Source organism: Ranitomeya variabilis, chromosome 4 (assembly GCF_051348905.1).
Source record: "Ranitomeya variabilis isolate aRanVar5 chromosome 4, aRanVar5.hap1, whole genome shotgun sequence".
In the NCBI taxonomy this organism is placed as follows: domain Eukaryota; kingdom Metazoa; phylum Chordata; class Amphibia; order Anura; family Dendrobatidae; genus Ranitomeya; species Ranitomeya variabilis.
This window is the reverse complement of record NC_135235.1, coordinates 160,206,537-160,229,285: the sequence shown is the minus strand read 5'-3', so window position 1 is coordinate 160,229,285 and position 22,749 is coordinate 160,206,537. Positions and strand designations below refer to the sequence as shown.

The window sequence follows — 22,749 nt, the reverse complement described above, 5'->3', positions numbered from 1 at the left end:
ATGCAGTAACTAGAAAAAAATCAAAACACCACGGTTACATTTTTTGGTCACCACAAATATGCTAAAAATGCAATAAGAAGTAATTAAATCATGATATCTACACCAAAATTGTCTGAATAAAAAACTCTCATTATGCAAAAAACAAGCCCCAACACAACTCCATTGATGATGATATTAGATATAGGAGGTAACGTTTCTCTAATCCTGGCACGCCAAAGTGAGGAGACTTTTAAGTCTGTAAAGTGCCTCTTCAGAGAAGAAGAGGACTACACTTCTAGTGCCACCAATTGGAAGTAGAAAAGCTAAAAGTCAATATTAACCCTTTAACTAGCCTTGCCACATGTCTTAGGAAAAAAGCCAGACCAGTATCTCAATTTGCAGACACTGTGTTTCAGGGTGCTGTCCCTCGTTAGTGCAAAACGTGAGATCTAGTTTTGCTAGGTGAGAAGTGTCTGACTGGGATCCAAGGGATAATGTTTCTCCTTGTGGAGAGTGACATGTCAAGCCTGGCATGCCAGAGCTTCTCTGAGAAATTAAATATGCTGTCTTTTCAGAGAGGAAGAGGATTTTAAATCTAGTGATACCTATTGGAAGTGGCTATCTTAAAAATCAATATCAACCCTTTAACGAGCTTTGTAACATGACTTAGGATAAAAGCCAAACCATAATCTCAATTTGCAGACATGATGGAAAGTAAGAGAATCGTGTTTTCAGGACATTTTTATGAATAAAGCTCAAAAAACAATGGCAGTATTGCATTTTTTTTCACTATTTTACTGCAAAAGGATCTTTTTAGGCATATTTGTTGTGAATTCTGCTCTTGGGCTCCCTCCGGTGGTTGTAAGTGGTAGCGCTGCTGTCTCTGAATCGCAGCATTTATCAGGTGTGTTCACTTTTTGCAAATTTGACTGGGCTATTTAGTCTTGCTTCACCCTTTAGTCAGTGCCAGTTGTCCATTGTTCCTGGAGGATTCACATCTCTGCCTGGTCTCTCCTGCTTGCAGTTCTTTTCAACAAAGATAAGTTCTGGCCTTGATTTTTTGCTGTCCACATGCTGTGGCCTTATTGTTCAGTTCTTTTCTATGTTTTTGTCTTGTCCAGCTTGGTCTGTATAAGGATTTGTTTAGCCAAGCTGGTATCTCTGGAGATGCAGATATACCCCCCATATCTTTAGTTAGCTGTGGAGTTTTTGTATTTTCTGTGGTGGATATTTTCTAGTGTTTTAATACTGACCGCATAGTACTCTGTCCTATCCTTTCTATTTAGCTAGAAGTGGCCTCCTTTGCTAAATTCTGATTTCAGTCTGTGTATGTTTTTTCCCTCTCCTCTCACAGTCAATATTTGTGGGGGGGCTGCCTATCCTTTGGGAATTTTCTCTGAGGCAAGATAGTTTTCCCTTTTCTATCTCTAGGGGTAATTAGTCCTCCGGCTGTGTCGAGATGTCCAGGGAGTGCTAGGTACATTCCACGGCTACTTCTAGTTGCGGTGTTAAGTTCAGGGTCTGCGGTCAGTACAGGTACTACCTTCTCCAGAGTACGTCTCATGCTGCTCTTAGGCCACCAGATCATAACACATATTATCTAAGTCTGTATGGTAAAATGAAACACTGATCTAAACAGATCTGACTTTTTGACTCCTAGACTCATATAAGTTGTTAGTTTTCCAGCACATGCCACAGATGCTTGAGCAAATCTGTGGCATTTTAAGACCAAATTCAAGTTAAACCTTCTACTTTTTGTCATGTCCCTTCAACCATTTTGCAGCTTATCATTGCAATTGTGTTTACTATGAAATTATGTCCTTACACACTTTATATAACTGTATAAATATAAATTGTGTATATGGAAGCCCACATTAATTTTTGTTCTGTTTTTTTTTTTAATTTAGAAGGCAAACAAAAATAATTCAGGAGCAGTTGAAAGATGCACAGAGTGGGAAAAACTATAGTCTTCATGCATCTAATTTGATATCAAAAGCAAAGAATTTTGGAGAAAGCAGAGTTCAGCTACACAGTGTAAGTATCTGGTATTATTGACAAAACTGGCAGCAAATGGCAGCACGTGTACAGTACGTCCTTTATAGAGAGATTATTTTTCGATTAATTACCTTCACGGCAAACAGATTGAAAATTATAATATATTTTTGCATTTTAGGTTAAATTATGTTAAAACCAAGCACACCATTGTTTTTCTTGTGACATTCTCAATAAGTTGGATGTGTCATATTACCCACTTCCCATTGAAAAAAATAAAGTTGGTTGCAAAATGGCCAACTTCAAAATGGCTGCCTCGGTCACCACCCATCTTGAAAAGTCCCCCCCCTCCCATATACTAATGTGCCACAAACAGAAAGTTGATATCACCAACCATTCCCATTTTGTTTAGGTGTATCCATATAAATGACCCACCCTGTAGTTAAGATCAAAGACACTTAAATCTACAAAGTATGTTCACCAAAATTGGCAAGACTCTGCTCTTATGTCTAGACTAGATGGTGGCCCAATTCTAACATATCAGGTATTCTAGAATATGTAGGTAGTATATAGCACAGGCTACGTACTATATTGCACAGTGATGTAGTATATAACACAACCGACGTAGTATATAACATAGCTACGTAGTATATAACAGAGCTACGTAGTATGTAACACAGCCACGTAGTATATAACATAGCCACGTAGTGTATTGCACAGGTATGTAGTATATTGGTCAGCCACGTAGTATATAACATAGCCACGTAGTATATTGTAGAGCCACGTAGTATATTGCACAGGCACGTAGTATATTGCACAGCCACGTAGTTTATAACACAGTCACATAGTGTATGGCACAGCTACGTAGTGTATTGCACAGCTATGCAGTGTATTGGTCAGCGACGTAGTATATAGCAGAGGCACGTAGTATATAACATTGCCACGTAGTATTTGTAGAGGCACGTAGTTTATTGCATAGCTATGTAGAATATTGCACAATCGGCGTAGTATACAACAGAACCGACACAGCCACATAGTATATTGCACAGCTACATAGTATATAACACAGAGCACATAGTATATGCACAGCCACGTAGTATATTGGACAGTCACGTTGTATATTGCCCTGCTACATAGTATATAGCACAGAGATGTAGTATATAACAAAGCCCACGCAGTATGTAACAGCCCACGTAGTATATAGCAATGTGGGCACTATATGCGTGGTGAAAAAAGACTTAAAATAAAAAATAAACATATATTCACCTTCCGAAGGCCCCTTGAAGTCCTGGCATCTGTGTGCAGTGCACGCGGCAGCTTCTGGTCTCAGGGTTGGTATGAGCGCAGGACCTGTGATGACGTCGTGGTCACATGACCGTGACGTCATGGCAGGTCCTTCTCACATAGCATCCTTGGCACCGAAACCTGCTGCTTGCACTGCCGAGGACAGCGCGCGACGTCTAGCATCCTTGGCACCAGAACCTGACGTCGGAAGGTGAGGATAACCTTTTTTTATATTTTTATTATTTGTAACATTAGATCTTTTTACTATTGATGCTGCATATGCAGCATCAATAGTAAAAAGTTGGTCACACAGGGTTAATAGCAGCGTTAACGGACTGCGTTACACCGTGGTCCGTTAATGCTGGCATTAACCCTGTGTGAGAGCTCAGCGCTGACTGCAGGGCAGTAAAGCAGCAGCCGTTTCGCTGCCAGACTATGGCCATCGCTGATTGGTCATCGCAATGGTCGTGGGCGGTTTGCCACGACCAATCAGCAACTTGGATTTCCATGACAGAAAGAGGCCGCGACCAATGAATATCCATGACAGACAGACAGAAGGATAGACAGAAAGACGGAAGTGACCCTTAGACAATTATATAGTAGATGTACTGTAGCACCTTCTAAAAGCAGGGTAATATGATGTTAAGAGATGGGGAGATTTTATGCTGATCAGCTATGTTTGCCTTTACAAATATCTCAGTATCTGCCAAGCATAATTTTAGTTAGTGGGTTGGGTCTCTCAAATATTAAGGGAGACCTTTTTGAATAAAGGACTCTATTTTCATGTGTTTAGTAATAAAAGTTATATTTTTATACCTTTACACTTTTCACATCTTTCTATTCACATTTTTTCTTTTTCCTTTACTTTATAAATACTTTACACACCTTGACCTATGGTATCTCCTTTAAAGCTTATTTCGGAGCAATATAACATTTTTATTTCATTGAGTAGTATAACACGATTTTTGTCCTTTGCTGGAAATTCCTCCATGAAACTGTAACAGGACCTATACATACTTAAAACTGTAAAGTGAAAGGATTCGACACTAAAATGATTGCTGTTCTTTATATGTTTTTATTACACGTCATTCTTAAGGAGAACACTACTGTTGATTGCTTTACCATATTAATGTGTCATTGGTAAGTTTTCAAGACTGAAAACATTTCACAATATTTCAATGTAGTGACATGCTTTTACTTCCCTTTGTTTTATTGTTAGGAGTTGAATGGTTTGTCATTGTATGTCTTTAGTTTTCCTGACTGTACTCTGTAGAATAGGAAAGTGCAACAAAAATGTTTAATAATATCTTGCCAATTACTTGTGTCCAATATTTTTCCACTTTTAGGACTATTAATATTTATAGTTTGCTAAAAGAAGCTCATTATGTATTTTAATGATTCACTTACAGTATTCAAAATCTGAGCGGAATCCAGAGCCTATAAGAGAGAATGTAATGGAATCCAGTTTTTCAGAAACACAACCCTTCTCAGACAGCACTGAATCAGACAGAGGGAGCCAGTCGATAAAGCATCACAGGTGAGGATTGAAGTCTATTGGCTTTTAACTCATCACTTGAAGTCATTAGGGTTGTAATTACAATCACTGCTTAATATAATGTGACTGTGGCTCTTATCACTCCATTGCACCTTGGCTGACAGCCTGCTCAGCAGTGTTTGTGTTTGGTGACTGTAATACTACTTGCACCACCCGGATGACAGTGAGTAGCTGCAGGGAGAATATAACTTTATTTTCTCTCTGCAGTCACTGCTTCATTAAAGTGGTTGTCCACTAATAGGACCATCCTTTCTTAAACCAAATGTTCGGCCCCAATAAAATAATAAAGCCTATGCTCACCTCCTGTCCTGGCTCTGTTCCAGCAGTGTCAGCACTCACGGTCCCAAGGCTTTGATACTGTGGAATGACACGTGATGCCTAGAGCCCAATCAGTGCTGGCGTCACTGCCTCTGCCTTCAGACAAACTGAACATGAGGAAGAAGTCCAGGATCACCTGCAGCCCTGGATTCCTCTTCTTGTTCAGTTTGTCAGAAAGCAGAGACAATGATGCCAGCGCTGATTGGACACCGGCACACGTGACACAACACCCCATCACAACCCCGGGGAGAGTGAGTGCTGACACCGCGGGAATGACGCCGGCATAGGAGGTGAGTATAGGCTTTATTATTTTATCGGAGCCACACATTTAGTTTAACAAGGAGTTGTCCTAGTAGTGGTCAACCGCTTTAAGTAAGGTAAACAGGATTTAAACACTATTTACCTGCAGAATACCTCTATATTAACAGGCTAAATAACAGTTCTGAAAGTGACAGGTTCCCCATAATGATGTTTTTAACTTAAAAATGGTGAAGCCAATATATGAGGCAGGTTTCCTACTTCAGTGTGGATGCAGAATAATATTAAAATCAATTCACCTAGATCTACTGGTAGATTTTGATCTACTATTTGTCTACAAATGATTAAAAACAAGGTTATTATAAGAATCTTATCAGAGGAAAGTTGCTTTTCTTAAGCCATCTACCAGCTGGTAGTCTCTGCATGCAGATTCTCTGTACAATTGAAGTCTCTTCAGCTCCTCAAAATTTGAAACTAATAATATAACGAATGGTGGACCGAAAATGCAACGTCAATTTCTTTTTCACTTTAAATATTAGGTAAATGCATAATGTGATAATGTAGAAGCACAGGTGGGAAAATATCTGTGAGGCTCTGATTACTGTGTGTCAGGACTGCCACTAGGAATTTTGGGGCCTTATACTGACACAATTTTTGGGGCCCCCCTTGAGACTCCTCCCAGGCTTCATACCTTGAACAGTTCCATTGCCCTCTCTTGAAAAAACTCCACTTCTGCACCACATCCTCACCAATCACACATTAACAGCTTGCATCACCAGATCAAATACACAGCCAGCAGCTTTTGTTTTGGAAAAAAGATTTTTTAATCCACCACCTCGACAAGGTAAACTCTTTTCGCTGGGCTCTACTGTAACTTATTAAACATTTGTTAAAATATCCAATACAATTTAAGTATATTTTTATTTGTTTTTCAATTTTTAAAATGACCAATAATATCAAAAAAAAGGGACAAATACCTCAGCATCATGACCAGATCACATATTACCACCACAGTGACCGAATAATAGCACATACAAGGAACAAGTACCACCACACCTTGACCAAATCACATATTACCACCACATGTTGATTGAATACTACAATACTAATCAATAATAATAAAAAAAATTACAATATTAATACCACTATAAGTGCCTTTATACACAAGAGATCTGTACTTAGTATGTAGTGTCCATGTACAGGTAATACAGTGATTATCGGTGACATTATACACAGGCACTCTGAATGTAGCATATATTATATCGTGTCAGTGCACAGGTAACACAGTGATCACCATTAACATTATACATTCGAGTGCTGTATAAAGTGTACAGTTAATACACTGATAATGGTGACATTACACATTTGAGCTCTGTATATAGTGTATAGTGTAGAAGTAATACAGTGATCATGATGACATTATACACACAAGCTCTGTATAAAGTCTACAACTAATACAGGGATCACCAGTGGCATTATACAGAGGAGCTCTGTATATAGTGAAACTGCACACAGAGTACAGTGATCACCGGTGACCTTATACGCAGGAGCTCTGTATATATTGTCAGTGTACAGGTAATACAGTGATCACAATGGACATTATCACAGAAACTCTGTATATAGTGTCAGTGTACAGGTAATAGAGTGATCATCAGTGACATTATACACAGGACCTCTGTATACAGTGTCAGTGTACAGGTAATACAGTGATCACCGGTGAGATTATATACATGAGCTCTGTACACAGTATATAGTGTATAGTGAGTGTGTATATATATTACACTGACTCACCAGTGACATCTCTAGGTGAAGTACTTCATCTTTGCTTTTTATCTTTATCCAGCACAGACCACCATCACTTCTTCCAGGCAGGACTCGTCTCTGCAGGAAATAACATAGCTATCTAGTGCACCGCTTGCAGAGCTCATTACTTAATATTTTCCTAACTTCTACACTACACTGCATGAGGAAAAAAGGTGACATGGTGTTGCTCTGCACAGTAACAAGACCCCCCATTGAAAACTGTATCCTCAAAAAATAAATATTCTCACTGCAATAATAGTATCCCTTAATTAGTCCCTACAGTAATATGCCCCACATTATGGCCCCCTTATGTCTCATTCCTAGCTCCAGACATAAGTTCTCCCAACCTGGCCCATATGTTCTCCTATCCTGCCCTCATGAGTATCCATTCTGCACCATGTGATGTCGCATCCTGCCCCATTTGATCTCCCCATCCTGCACCAACTGTCTTCATTCTGCCCCATCTGTCCCATGATCCTGCCCCATCTGTCCCATGATCTTGACTCATCTGACCCATGATTCTGCCCCATGTGACCCATGATCCTTCCCATCTATCCCATGATCCTGCTTCATGTGTCCCATGATTCTCCCCATGTATCTCCATCATATCCATACTGCCCCATCTGTCTCCATCCTGCCTCATTTGTCTCCATCCTGCCCCATCTGTCTCCATCCTGCCCCATGTTCCTGCCCCATCTATCTCCTTCCTGCCCAAACTATTTCCATCCTGCCCCATGTGCCACTTCCCCATCTGTCTCCATCCTCCCCATCTGTCTCCTTCCTGCTCCATGTTCCTGCCCCATCTGTCTCCATTCTGCCTCATCTGTGTCCTTCCTGCCCCATGTTCCTGCCCCATCTGTCTCCATCCTGCCTCATCTGTCTCCATATTGCCCCATGGTTCTGCCCCATCTTATTCCATCCTCTGCCATGATCTTGCCCCATCTGTCTCCATCCTGCCCCATGTTCCTGCCCCACCTGTCTCCATCCTGCCCCATCTGTCTCCATCCTGCCCATCTGTCTCCTTCCTGCCTCATGTTCCTGCCCCATCTGTCTTTATCCTGCCTCATCTGTCTCCATAATGCCCACATTGTCCACGTGTCTCCAACCTGAAGTTTAAACATATTGCAGCTTGCAGCTTTCAATTAAAAAAAACACATTGCTCCTACCTGGCCATGGTCCAGCGACGACATCTCCTTCATACATTTCAAGAGCACACTCACCGGCAAATGCCAATGATGTCATTTGATTAAAAAAAAAAAAAACACCTAACACTTTTTTGGTATCAATGTGTTCAGACATATCTGATCTGCAAAACGTAAAATGAATTAACCCAATCTGTAAAAGATGTAATGTGAAAAAAAATCGAAATACCAGAATTGTGAGTTTTTGGCTGCTGCAAGTCTACAAAAATTGCATTATTATGATATTAAAGAATTGTGTATACCCAAAAAAGTATTAATAAATATATCACATTAAAGCACAAAAAATGAGCTATCACACAGCTCTATCAACTAAAAAATAAAAATGTTACGAGTTTTTGAAAATGGCGACTCAAGCTAATTTTTATTTTTTTTTACAATTTTTTTTTTTTTTCACAACTTAAATAAAAACAAAAAAAATGCAAGTTTTGTATCATTGTACAATCATATTTCCAGATCATTTTTTACTTCAGAATAGATACAAATCTCCCAAAATACAATTATGGAATTTATTTTTTTCACTTCACTTGGAATTTTTTCCCATTTTTCAGTTAATCATATGATAAAATAGATGGTGTCCTTTAAAGGTTCAACTAGTCCCACGAAAAACAAGCCCTCACATGGCATTTTCAGTAGAAAAATAAAAAAGTCAAAGCTCTTGGAAGGAAGGGAGGGAAAAATGAAACCACATAAATAAACAAAATTGCTCGGTCCTAAAGAGGTTAAAGAGAGGTTTTATCCATGTCAAAAGTGGCCAGTGTTTGCTCTTATTTTATTCTCATTAATCGCCATTACTTCCTGACTGGAGTTACATTTATGAAGGGGTGTAGAATAAACGATGCTACAAATTCATTAAGATGGGATCCGCTCTTAATAAATTACTCACATATTACTGTACAAAACACCAGTCTTATGAATTAGACACATAGTATTTAAGCAGTGCATTAGGAATTATACATTTTTATAATTGTTAAACATTCATGAAGTAAAAATTACTGTACCTTTATTTGTTAACCCCTTCCTGACATCAGACGTACTATCCCGTCGAGGTGGGGTGGGCCCGTATGACCGCCGACGGGATAGTACGTCATCATCGATCAGCGGCGCTCACGGGGGGAGCGCGGCCGATCGCGGCCGGGTGTCAGCTGCATATCGCAGCTGACATCCGGCACTATGTGCCAGGAGCGGTCACGGACCGCCCCCGGCACATTAACCCCCGGCACACCGCGATCAAACATGATCGCAGTGTACCGGCGGTATAGGGAAGCATCGCGCAGGGAGGGGGCTCCCTGCGGGCTTCCCTGAGACCCCCGGAGCAACGCGATGTGATCGCGTTGCTCTGAGGGTCTCCTACCTCCCTCCTCGCCGCAGGTCCCGGATCCAAGATGGCCGCGGCATCCGGGTCCTGCAGGGAGGGAGGTGGCTTACCGAGTGTCTGCTCAGAGCAGACACTTGGAAAGCCTGCAGCCCTGCACAGCAGATCGTCGATCTGGCAGAGTGCTGTGCACACTGCCAGATCAATGATCTGTGATGTCCCCCCCTGGGACAAAGTAAAAAAGTAAAAAAAAAATTTTTCCACATGTGTAAAAAAAAAAAAAAAAAAATTCCTAAATAAATAATAATAAAAAAATATATATTATTCCCATAAATACATTTCTTTATCTAAATAAAAAAAACAAAACAATAAAAGTACACATATTTAGTATCGCCGCGTCCGTAACGACCCAACCTATAAAACTGCCCCACTAGTTAACCCCTTCAGTAAACACCGTAAGAAAAAAAAAAAAAAAACGAGGCAAAAAACAACGCTTTATTACCATACCGCCGAACAAAAAGTGGAATAACACGCGATCAAAAAGACTGATATAAATAACCATGGTACCGCTGAAAACGTCATCTTGTCCCGCAAAAAACAAGCCGCCATACAGCATCATCAGCAAAAAAATAAAAAAGTTATAGTCCTGAGAATAAAGCGATACCAAAATAATTATTTTTTCTATATTTTAGTTTTTATCGTATAAAAGCGCCAAAACATAAAAAAATGATATAAATGAGATATTGCTGTAATCGTACTGACCCGACGAATAAAACTGCTTTATCAATTTTACCAAACGCGGAACGGTATAAACGCCTCTCCCAAAAGAAATTCATGAATAGCAGGTTTTTGGTCATTCTGCCTCACAAAAATCGGAATAAAAAGCGATCAAAAATGGTCACGTGTCCTAAAATGTTACCAATAAAAACGTCAACTCGTTCCGCAAAAAACAAGACCTCACATGACTCTGTGGAGCAAAATGTGGAAAAATTATAGGTCTCAAAATGTGGAGACGCAAAAACTTTTTTGCTATAAAAAGCGTCGCTGGTTTCACACTTGCGTTTTTGTCTGCAGCGTTTTTTGCACAAAAAAACGCATGCGTTTTTTCCCTATATTTGACATTGATAACGCATGCGTTTTTTTTGTACGCGTTTGGTCGCGTTTTCAAACGCATGCGGTTTTTTTCTGCATGCGTTCATTTTCAGAAATACAACCTGCAGTATTTTCTTGCGTTTTTAAGCACATGCGTTTGTTTGCGTTAAAAACGCATGCATTTTTATCGAAAAAAAACAGAAAACACACTGAAAAGCCACCCACCACCATCAAGGTGATAAAGGGATCCAAACCCTAACCCTACCCCTAAACTCATCCCTAACCGTTTAATGAACATTTTCTGACAGTCATAGTGCCACGTATTTCAGTGCCACGTATTTCAGTGCCACGTATTTCAGTGCCACGTATTTCAGTGCCACGTATCACGTATTTCAGTGCCACGTGTTTCAGTGCCACGTATTTCAGTGCCACGTATCACGTATTTCAGTGCCACATATTTTAGTGCCACGTATTTCAGTGCCACGTATTTCAGTGCCACGTATTTCAGTGCCACGTGTTTCAGTGCCACGTATTTCAGTGCCACGTATCACGTATTTCAGTGCCACATATTTTAGTGCCACGTATTTCAGTGCCACGTATTTCAGTGCCACGTATTTCAGTGCCACGTATTTCAGTGCCACGTATTTCAGTGCCACGTATTTCAGTGCCACGTATTTCAGTGCCACGTATTTCAGTGCCACGTATCACATATTTCAGTGCCACGTATTTAAGTGCCACGTATTTCAGTGCCACGTATTTCAGTGCCACGTATTTCAGTGCCACGTATTTCAGTGCCACGTATCACGTATTTCAGTGCCACGTGTTTCAGTGCCACGTATCACGTATTTCAGTGCCACGTATTTCAGTGCCACGTATTTCAGTGCCACGTATTTCAGTGCCACGTATTTCAGTGCCACGTATTTCAGTGCCACGTATTTTAGTGACACGTATTTCAGTCACGTTTAGGGTTAGGGTTAGGGGTAGGGTTAGGGTTAGGGCTAGGGTTGGAGGTAAAGTTAGGGTTAGGGTTTGGATTACATTTACGTTTGGATTAGGGTTGGGATTAGAATTATGGGTGTGTCAGGGCTAGGGGTGTGGTTAGGGTTACCGTTGGGATTAGGGTTAGGGGTGTGTTTGGGTTAGGGTTTCAGGTAGAATTGGGGAGTTTCCACTGTCCAGGCACATCAGGGGCTCTCCAAGCGCGACATGGCGTCCAATCTCAATTCCAGCCAATTCTGCGTTGAAAAAGTAAAACAGTGCTCCTTCCCTTCCGAGCTCTCCCGTGCGCCCAAAAAGGGGTTTACCCCAACATATGTGTTATCAGTGTACTCGGGACAAATTGAACAACAACTTCTGGGGTCCAAGTTCTCTTGTTATCCTTAGGAAAATAAAAATTTGGGGGGCTAAAAATCATTTTTGTGGGAAAAAAAAGATGTTTTATTTTCACGGCTCTGCGTTATAAACTGTAGTGAAACACTTGGGGGTTCAAAGTTCTCACAACACATCTAGATAAGTTCCTTGGGAGGTCTAGTTTCCAATATGGGGTCACTTGTGGGGGGTTTGTACTGTTTGGGTACATCAGGGGCTCTGCAAATGCAACGTGACGCCTGCAGACCAATCCATTTAAGGCTGCATTCCAAATGGCGCTCCTTCCCTTCCGAGCTCTGTCATGCACCCAAACAGTGGTTCCCCCCCACATATGGGGTATCAGCGTACTCAGGACAAATTGGACAACAACTTTTGGGGTCTAATTTATCCTGTTACCCTTGTAAAAATACAAAACTGGGGGCTAAAAAATCATTTTTGTGAAAAAAAAAAAAGAATTTTTATTTTCACGGCTTTGCGCTATAAACTTTAGTGAAACACTTGGGGGTTCAAAGTTCTCAAAACACATCTAGATAAGTTCCTTGGGAGGTCTAGTTTCCAATATGGGGTCACTTGTGGGGGGTTTGTACTGTTTGGGTACATCAGGGGCTCTGCAAATGCAACGTGACGCCTGCAGACCAATCCATTTAAGGCTGCATTCCAAATGGCGCTCCTTCCCTTCCGAGCTCTGTCATGCGCCCAAACAGTGGTTCCCCCCCACATATGGGGTATCAGCGTACTCAGGACAAATTGGAAAACAAATTTTGGGGTCCAATTTATTCTGTTACCCTTGTAAAAATACAAAGCTGGGTGCTAAAAAATCATTTTTGAGAAAAAAAATAAAAATTATTTTCACGGCTCTGCGTTATAATCTGTAGTGAAACACTTGGGGGTTCAAAGCTCTCAAAACACATCTAGATAAGATCCTTAGGGGGTCTACTTTCCAAAATGGTGTCACTTGTAGGGAGTTTCAATGTTTAGGCACATCAGGGGCTCTCCAAACGCAACATGGCGTCCCATCTCAATTCCAGTCAATTTTGCATTGAAAAGTCAAATGGCGCTCCTTCCCTTCCAAGCTCTGCCATGCGCCCAAACAATGGTTTACACCCACATATGGGGTATCAGCGTACTCAGGACAAATTGGCCAACATTTTTTGGGGTCCAATTTCTTCTCTTACCCTTGGGAAAATAAAAAATTGGGGGCAAAAAGATCATTTTTGTGAAAAAATATGATTTTTTATTTTTACGGCTCTGCATTATAAACTTCTGTGAAGCACTTGGTGGGTCAAAGTGCTCACCACACATCTAGATAAGTTCCTTAGGGGGTCTACTTTCCAAAATGGTGTCACTTGTAGGGAGTTTCAATGTTTAGGCACATCAGGGGCTCTCCAAACGCAACATGGCGTCCCATCTCAATTCCAGTCAATTTTGCATTGAAAAGTCAAATGGCGCTCCTTCCCTTCCAAGCTCTGCCATGCGCCCAAACAATGGTTTACACCCACATATGGGGTATCAGCGTACTCAGGACAAATTGGCCAACATTTTTTGGGGTCCAATTTCTTCTCTTACCCTTGGGAAAATAAAAAATTGGGGGCGAAAAGATCATTTTTGTGAAAAAATATGATTTTTTTATTTTTACGGCTCTGCATTATAAACTTCTGTGAAGCACTTGGTGGGTCAAAGTGCTCACCACACATCTAGATAAGTTCCTTAGGGGGTCTACTTTCCAAAATGGTGTCACTTGTAGGGAGTTTCAATGTTTAGGCACATCAGGGGCTCTCCAAACGCAACATGGCGTCCCATCTCAATTCCAGTCAATTTTGCATTGAAAAGTCAAATGGCGCTCCTTCCCTTCCAAGCTCTGCCATGCGCCCAAACAATGGTTTACACCCACATATGGGGTATCATCGTACTCAGGACAAATTGCACAACATTTTTTGGGGTCCAATTTCTTCTCTTACCCTTGGGAAAATAAAAAATTGGGGGCGAAAAGATCATTTTTGTGAAAAAATATGATTTTTTATTTTTACGGCTCTGCATTATAAACTTCTGTGAAGCACTTGGTGGGTCAAAGTGCTCACCACACATCAAGATAAGTTCCTTAGGGGGTCTACTTTCCAAAATGGTGTCACTTGTAGGGGGTTTCAGTGTTTAGGCACATCAGGGGCTCTCCAAACGCAACATGGCGTCCCATCTCAATTCCAGTCAATTTTGCATTGAAAAGTCAAATGGCGCTCCTTCCCTTCCAAGCTCTGCCATGCGCCCAAACAATGGTTTACACCCACATATGGGGTATCATCGTACTCAGGACAAATTGCACAACATTTTTTGGGGTCCAATTTCTTCTCTTACCCTTGGAAAAATAAAAAATTGGGGGCGAAAAGATCATTTTTTGTGAAAAAATATGATTTTTTATTTTTACGGCTCTGCATTATAAACTTCTGTGAAGCACTTGGTGGGTCAAAGTGCTCACCACACATCAAGATAAGTTCCTTAGGGGGTCTACTTTCCAAAATGGTGTCACTTGTAGGGGGTTTCAGTGTTTAGGCACATCAGGGGCTCTCCAAACGCAACATGGCGTCCCATCTCAATTCCAGTCAATTTTGCATTGAAAAGTCAAATGGCGCTCCTTTCCTTCCGAGCTCTGCCATACGCCCAAACAGTGGTTTACCCCCACATATGGGGTATCAGCGTACTCAGGACAAATTGTACAACAACTTTGGCGGTCCATTTTCTCCTGTTACCCTTGGTAAAATAAAACAAATTGGAGCTGAAATAAATTTTGTGTGAAAAAAAGTTAAATGTTCATTTTTATTTAAACATTCCAAAAATTCCTGTGAAACACCTGAAGGGTTAATAAACTTCTTGAATGTGGTTTTGAGCACCTTGAGGGGTGCAGTTTTTAGAATGGTGTCACACTTGAGTATTTTCTATCATATAGACCCCTCAAAATGACTTCAAATGAGATGTGGTCCCTAAAAAAAAATGGTGTTGTAAAAATGAGAAATTGCTGGTCAACTTTTAACCCTTATAACTCCGTCACAAAAAAAAATTTTGGTTCCAAAATTGTACTGATGTAAAGTAGACATGTGAGAAATGTTACTTATTAAGTATTTTGCGTGACATATGTCTGTGATTTAAGGGCACAAAAATTCAAAGTTGGAAAATTGCAAAATTTTCAAAATTTTCGCCAAATTTCCATTTTTTTCACAAATAAACGCAAGTTATATCGAATAAATTTTACCTTTAACATGAAGTACAATATGTCACGAGAAAACAATGTCAGAATCGCCAAGATCCGTCAAAGCGTTCCAGAGTTATAGCCTCATAAATGGACAGTGGTCAGAATTGTAAAAATTGGCCCGGTCATTAACGTGCAAACCACCCTTGGGGGTGAAGGGGTTAAGCTATGTTCACTTTTATCCTTTCAGCATACATTCAGTGGCTCCATTAAGCCTGACATCCAACACCATATACAGTACTGTATGTCTATTGGAGTTTGGCACCAAGAGAGACTCAAAGAGACACGGTTGACTGATCCAGTTATATATAATTGAAAATGATGTACCATCAGAGCATATTTTGACTTTTCCTGCATCATTATAATCAATGGCCCCATCAGCGCATATGCTATTTTGCGTGGCTTCAGTCATAAACCTTGATGGAGCCATTAAAAGTATGGTAAAATGCTGGGTGAAACTGGTCTTAAATTATCTATTTAGGTTTGGAAAGGCACAAAAAAGATATGACTAAAAGTTCTAAATGTGGAAAGATTTTAAATTTGTATTTATTAACACACTATTAACTGTGACTGAAGTAAACTTAGAAGTAGCCTTGGTATAACAGACGTGCATACTACACAAAAGATGATACCAAGGTCATTTGTTGGTTATAGAAAAATACAAAAACTTTATTGGTAAAATATAGTGTATGGGGATACGGGAAATACATGTACAGAAATAATCACATCGTGAAATGCATTAAAACAATTGACCACCCAGGACCTGGTACCATATACAGGGGATAACAATATTAGCAAATTTCAAGGTGAGTCATCCTCCCCTACACCTTCCCTTATACAAAATGTCTTCTAGTAAGACCCGCTGGTGTTACACAAAATATCAATCTGACCATAATATGACCATAGTATCTTATTTCCAAGAAAGTCTGGGTGCTATAGTTATAAATACAATAAGTCCTCACTAACAATAGATTAACCTGAGCGCTAGATAGTATACAGAAAAAACAGTGCCATCCTATATGTGTAGCTCAGCTTCAACCACCCAGACTTAGCATAATGAGTGGTAATGGTGGTGAAAGAAAATATTTACCAGGTGAGTATGGGATAGTGGATATGGACTGGTGCCCAGCGCGTCCGCCCCGACTCGCGTTTCGGACCTTCCTTCCTCGGGGGGCCTGGGGGTACCAGGTCCTGGCGTGGCCAATTGTTTTAATGCATTTCACAATGTGATTATTTCTGTACATGTATTTCCCGTATCCCCATACACTATATTTTACCAATAAAGTTTTTGTATTTTTCTCTAACCAACAAATGACCTTGGTATCATCTTTTGTGTAGTATGCATATCTAGTTTTGATGATGGGTTGAAATAGTCCAGATAATCTAAAGCACATGATTGTGATTTCAATTTCGAAATGTGTGGTTGTTATTTAAAAATATACTATTTGGTATAACAGACGGTAAAGAAAGCAAAAATTGTTCTGCTCCTGGCAAGTCTTGAACTGATAGAATCAGGGTATAGAAAACATATATCATTATATTCATTACAATTACAAGCAATTGATTGTGGTAATAATAGGAAGCTCAGTCTTCTGCTGATATGTTCTCTGTGGTAATATCAATTACTCTATTTAATGGACATCAGGGAAGCCACAAATTAGATTTTATTTACTTACAAGGCAGTATACTTCACTTTTTACACAGTTTGAATTGTAAAGTTTGTGTTTCAAATAAGACATATATTTTATTATAATTTTCCGCTACTATTCAATTGATGTTGCACATTTTTCATCGCTTTGTTTCTGTGGAGACATAGTTCATTCTCAGTTACTTTATAGAAACATGCTTTTAAGTCTACACACAATTTTTTTAGGTTGAAGATTGGATTTGTTACATCTGAGTCAGCAGTCTTTGTGACATTACAAAGCAGGTCACTATATCTCAGAGGCACCATTTGATATAGCTTTGCTATTTATAGCTTCTTTGGGATTGAAATTCATCATACCTGTGAATTCTTAGTTCTCAATGTGGTGTGCATTGAATATATAGTTTTTTTTGCAATTTATTGGTTACCTTAAAATATGTTAATTATATATGAGGGCAATGAATTGTTTCATAAAGTCATTTTGTCCTTTCCTTACTACCAAAACTTAAACATAGCTCCAGCTTCTGTTACTCACAAATACAAAGTTCAGTACTTTAGCTTACCGATGATGATAACATTGTGCTATTTTAATAAGTTCGGTGTTTAAAGGTAGAGATGAGCAGATCTATCTGTGGAGGGACAGGCTTCAGTCAAATTTCCTTAAATTCACAGTTTCTCACAAATTGAAACATTTTGAGATTCAACTTGTGGATCTTAACCCCTTAGCGACCGCCAATACACCTTTTTACGGCGGTAGTTAAGGGTACTTAAACCACAGCGCCGTTAATTAATGGCGCTGTGGAAAAATGTATAGTGCCCCCCAGAGTCGGATTTTCTCTGGGGTCTTGGTTGCCAGGGGTAGCCGAGACCACAGAGAACTTGATTCAGGTCGGTTTTTACCTTCTCCCGGGTTGCGATTTCCAGTAATTAACCCTTTAGAAATGTAAAAAAAAGCAATTTGCCATTTAATTTCTCTGTCCTCTAATGTGATCGCACATCAGAGGACAGAGAAATGGGGTCCCCGATCGCCCCCCGATACTTACCCGTGTCCCTGGGTGCTCCTCGTGGTTCCCCGTGGGCGCCGCCATCTTCTTCCGGGAAAACAATGGCGGGTGCGTGTGCAGTACACCCGCCGGCCGGCACCCTGCAGATCTTTGGGGTTTCGGCTGCCGGGGGTAGCTGAGACTCAAAAGAACATAATCGGGGTCAGTTTTTACCGACCCCTGTTTTGCGATAGCCGCTAATTAACCGTTTACCGGCAACCGGAAAAAAATGCGGTGTCTGTCATTCTCTGTCCTCTGATGTGATCGCACATCAGAGGACAGAGAAATAGGGGGATTGGGGACCCTGTCATACTTACCAGTGTCCCTGGGACCTCCTGTGTCCCCTCCAGGCCGCTGGCCTCTTCCTCCGGTAAGAAAATGGCCGTGATCTGCCGGCCGGCAGAGGAAGATTCTTCCTCTTGTTTCATTTTGGTCACTGTGATAGATCCTATCACAGTGATCAAAATAAAAAAATTGTAATAACTCCGCTTTATCACCCCCTTAGTTTGGAAAAAATCATAAAATAAAAAAATGTATGTATTTCCATTTTCCAATTAGGGTTACAGATGAGCTAAACTGAGTTGGGCTGAAACTAGGGTTAGGGTTACAGTTAGGGTTGGGGCTAGGGTTAGGGTTGGGGCTAAAGTTAGGGTTAGGGTTAGGGCTAAAGTTAGGGCTAGGGTTGGGGCTAAAGTTAGGGATAGGGCTAGGGTTGGGGCTAAAGTTAGGTTTATAGTTGAGATTAGGGTTAGGGTTTGGATTAGGGTTAGGGTTGGCCTTAGGGTTAGGTTTGGTATAAGGGTTAGGTTAGGGATTAGGGTTAAGGTTAGGGTTGGGATTAGGCTTAGTCGTGAATTGGGATTAGGGTTGGGATTAGGTTTAGGCTTGAGGTCAGGGTTGAGATTAGCATTAGGTGTGTGTTGGGTTTGGGGTTTTGATTAGGGTTATGGTTAGGGATGGGAGGGATTAGGGTTAGGGGTGTTTTGGGGTTAGGGTTGTGATTAGGGTTATGGTTAGGGTTGTGATTAGGATTATGTATCGGGTTGGGATTGGGGTTAAGGGTGTGTTGGGGTTAGGGTTGGAGTTAGAATTGAGGGGTTTCCACTGTTTAGGTAAATCAGGGGGTCTCCAAATGCGACAGCCAATTTTACGCTCAGGAAGTCAAATGGTTCTCCCTCCCTTCTGAGCTCTGCCGTGCACCCAAACAGTGGTTTACCCCCACATATGGAGCATCAGCGTAAATTAGGGGCTAAAAAAAACATTTTTGTGGAAAAAATTTTTATTTTATTTTCACGACTCTGCATTATAAACTTCTGTGAAGCACTTGGGCACTCAAAGTGCTCACCACACATCTATATAAGTTCCTTTGGGGGTCTAGTTTCCAAAATGGGGTCACTTGTGGGGGGTTTTTACTGTTTAGGTACATCAGTGTTGTGAACTATACTTTTTGGCTCCCTCTTGTGGTCACTAGCGGTGTGGCTCTTGGATTTTCTTTCCCCAGGTTGGTAGTCACCTGGTTCGTTAGACCCTGGGTGTTCCTATTTAAACTTCCTGGATTCTTAGTCCATTGCCTGGCATCAATGTAATCAGTCCTTGTCTGGTTGCTCCTGTCTACTGGTCCTGATTTTTGCAAGATAAGCTAAGTCCTGCTTTCTTATTTTTGTTCATTTGCATTGTTCTGTTTTTTGTCCAGCTTGTTCATAATGTGATTCCTGATTTTGCTGGAAGCTCTAAGGGGGCTGATATTCTCCCCCCACACCGTTAGTCGGTGCGGGGGTTCTTGGATATTCAGCGTGGATATTTTTGTAGGGTTTTTCACTGACCGCATAGTCCGCTTTCTATATTTCTGCTATTATATAGTGGGCCTCTCTTTGCTGAATCTAGTTCATACTTACGTTTGTCCTTTCTTCTTACCTCACCGTTATTATTTGTTGGGGGCGTGTCTTTACTTTGGGGTACCTTTCTCTTGAGGCAAGTGAGGTCTGATTTTCTCTGAAAGGGACAGTTAGTTCTCCGGCTGGCGCGAGACGTCTAGAACCAACGTAAGTACGTTCCGCGGCTGCTATTAGTTGTGGGCTAGGATCAGGTATGCGGTCAGCTCAGTTACCACCTCCCTATGAGCTGGTTTTTTATGTTTGCAGACTTTGCTGAAAACCCTGAGATCCTCTACCATTGGGATCATAACAGAATGCCAGGCCGAGTGAATAGTTAATGCATTGCAGAAGTGGGATTAAAAGAAAAGAAGTTCTGAGTTTTTTTTTTGTTTTTTTTCTTCTTCCCCTTTATCTCTGAGTGGCTTGAAGCTCTGCTGCAGACATAAATGTTCAGACTCTGATTACTAGTGTGGATCAGCTTGCTGCACGTGTGCAGGACATTCAGGATTTTGTTGTTAGCAGTCCTATGTCAGAGCCTAAGATACCTATTCCTGAGCTGTTCTCTGGAGATCGATTTAAATTTAGGAATTTTAGGAATAATTGCAAATTGTTTCTATCTTTGAGACCTCGTTCGTCTGGAGACTCAGCTCAGCAAGTTAAAATTGTTATCTCCTTCTTGCGGGGCGACCCTCAGGATTGGGCTTTCTCATTGGCGCCAGGAGATCCGGCATTGGCAAATATTGATGCGTTTTTTCTGGCGCTCGGATTGCTTTATGAGGAGCCCAATCTTGAAATTCAGGCAGAGAAGGCTTTGCTGGCTATCTCTCAGGGCCAGGATGAAGCTGAAGTGTATTGCCAAAAATTTCGGAAATGGTCCGTGCTTACTCAGTGGAATGAGTGCACTCTGGCCGCAAATTTCAGAAATGGCCTTTCTGAAACCATTAAGAATGTGATGGTGGGCTTCCCCATTCCTACAAGTCTGAATGATTCTATGACGCTGGCCATTCAGATTGATCGGCGTTTGCGGGAGCGCAAATCCGCTAATCCCTGGCGGTGTTGTCTGAACAGACACCGGACTTAATGCAATGTGATAGAATTCAGACTAGAACTGAACGGCAAAATCATAGACGTCAAAATGGGTTGTGTTTTTACTGTGGTGATTCTACACATGTTATATCAGCATGCTCTAAACGCCTAACAAAGTTTGTTAGTCCTGTCGCCATTGGTAACTTGCAGCCTAAATTTATTTTGTCTGTGACTTTAATTTGTTCATTGTCTTCCTACCCTGTTATGGCACTGGTGGATTCAGGTGCTGCCCTGAGTCTTATGGACTTGTCGTTTGCCAGGCGCTGTGGTTTTGTCCTGGAGCCTTTAGAAAATCCTATTCCTCTTAGAGGAATTGATGCTACGCCATTGGCGGAGAATAAACCGCAGTATTGGACACAAGTGACCATGTGCATGACTCCTGAACATCGGGAGGTGATTCGTTTTCTTGTTCTGCATAAGATGCATGATTTGGTCGTTTTGGGTCTGCCATGGTTACAGGCCCATAATCCAGTTTTGGATTGGAGGGCTATGTCTGTGTCAAGTTGGGGTTGTCAGGGAATTCATCACGATTCCCCGTCGGTGTCTATTGCTTCCTCCACTCCTTCAGAAGTTCCTGAGTATTTGTTTGACTATCAGGATGTATTCAGTGAGTCCAGGTCCAGTGCTCTTCCTCCTCATAGGGACTGTGACTGCGCTATAGATTTGATTCCTGGTAGTAAGTTTCCTAAGGGACGATTATTTAATCTGTCGGTACCTGAGCATGCCGCGATGCGTTCTTATATAAAGGAGTCTTTGGAGAAAGGACATATTCGTCCATCCTCTTCCCCTCTTGGTGTGGGATTCTTTTTTGTGGCCAAGAAAGACGGGTCTTTGAGACCTTGTATAGACTATCGGCTTCTGAATAAAATCACGGTTAAATTTCAATATCCTTTGCCACTATTGTCAGACTTGTTTGCTCGGATTAAGGGTGCCTGTTGGTTCACCAAGATAGATCTTCGTGGTGCGTACAACCTTGTGCGCATTAAGCAGGGAGATGAATGGAAAACTGCATTTAATATGCCCGAAGGTCATTTTGAGTACTTGGTGATGCCTTTTGGGCTCTCTAATGCCCCTTCAGTGTTTCAGTCCTTTATGCATGACATCTTCCAGAAGTATCTAGATAAATTTGTGATTGTTTATCTGGATGACATTTTAGTTTTTTCTGATGATTGGGATTCTCATGTAAAGCAGGTCAGGATGGTGTTTCAGGTTTTGCGCGATAATGCTTTGTTTGTGAAGGGCTCAAAGTGTCTGGAGTGCAGAAGGTTTCCTTTTTGGGTTTTATTTTTTCCCCTTCTGCTGTGGAGATGGACCCAGTCAAGGTCCGAGCTATTCATGATTGGACTCAACCCACGTCTGTTAAGAGTCTTCAGAAGTTTTTGGGTTTTGCTAATTTCTACCGTTGTTTTATTGCTAACTTTTCTAGCCTTGTTAAACCTCTGACGGATATGACCAAGAAAGGTTCTGATGTTGCTAATTGGGTTCCTGCGGCCGTGGAGGCCTTCCGGGAGCTGAAGCGCCGGTTTACTTCGGCGCCTGTTTTGTGCCAGCCTGATGTCTCACTTCCCTTTCAGGTTGAAGTAGACGCTTCTGAGATCGGTGCAGGGGCTGTTTTGTCGCAGAGAGGCTCTGGTTGCTCTGTGATGAGACCATGTGCTTTCTTTTCCAGGAAGTTTTCGCCTGCTGAGCGGAACTATGAT

The 22,749-nt window shown here is 41.2% G+C and overlaps 1 protein-coding gene across 1 annotated transcript in view; it reads left to right on the top strand.

The window, feature by feature from the left end:
- NRG3 (neuregulin 3) overlaps positions 1-22,749 on the top strand; it is a 1,406,690-nt gene that overhangs the window by 1,229,838 nt on the left and 154,103 nt on the right. The window contains exons 6-7 of the mRNA XM_077259354.1: positions 1,887-2,013; positions 4,665-4,792. Of these exons, the coding sequence (XP_077115469.1) occupies positions 1,887-2,013; positions 4,665-4,792 (255 nt within the window). The remainder of the gene's footprint in view (positions 1-1,886; positions 2,014-4,664; positions 4,793-22,749) is intronic.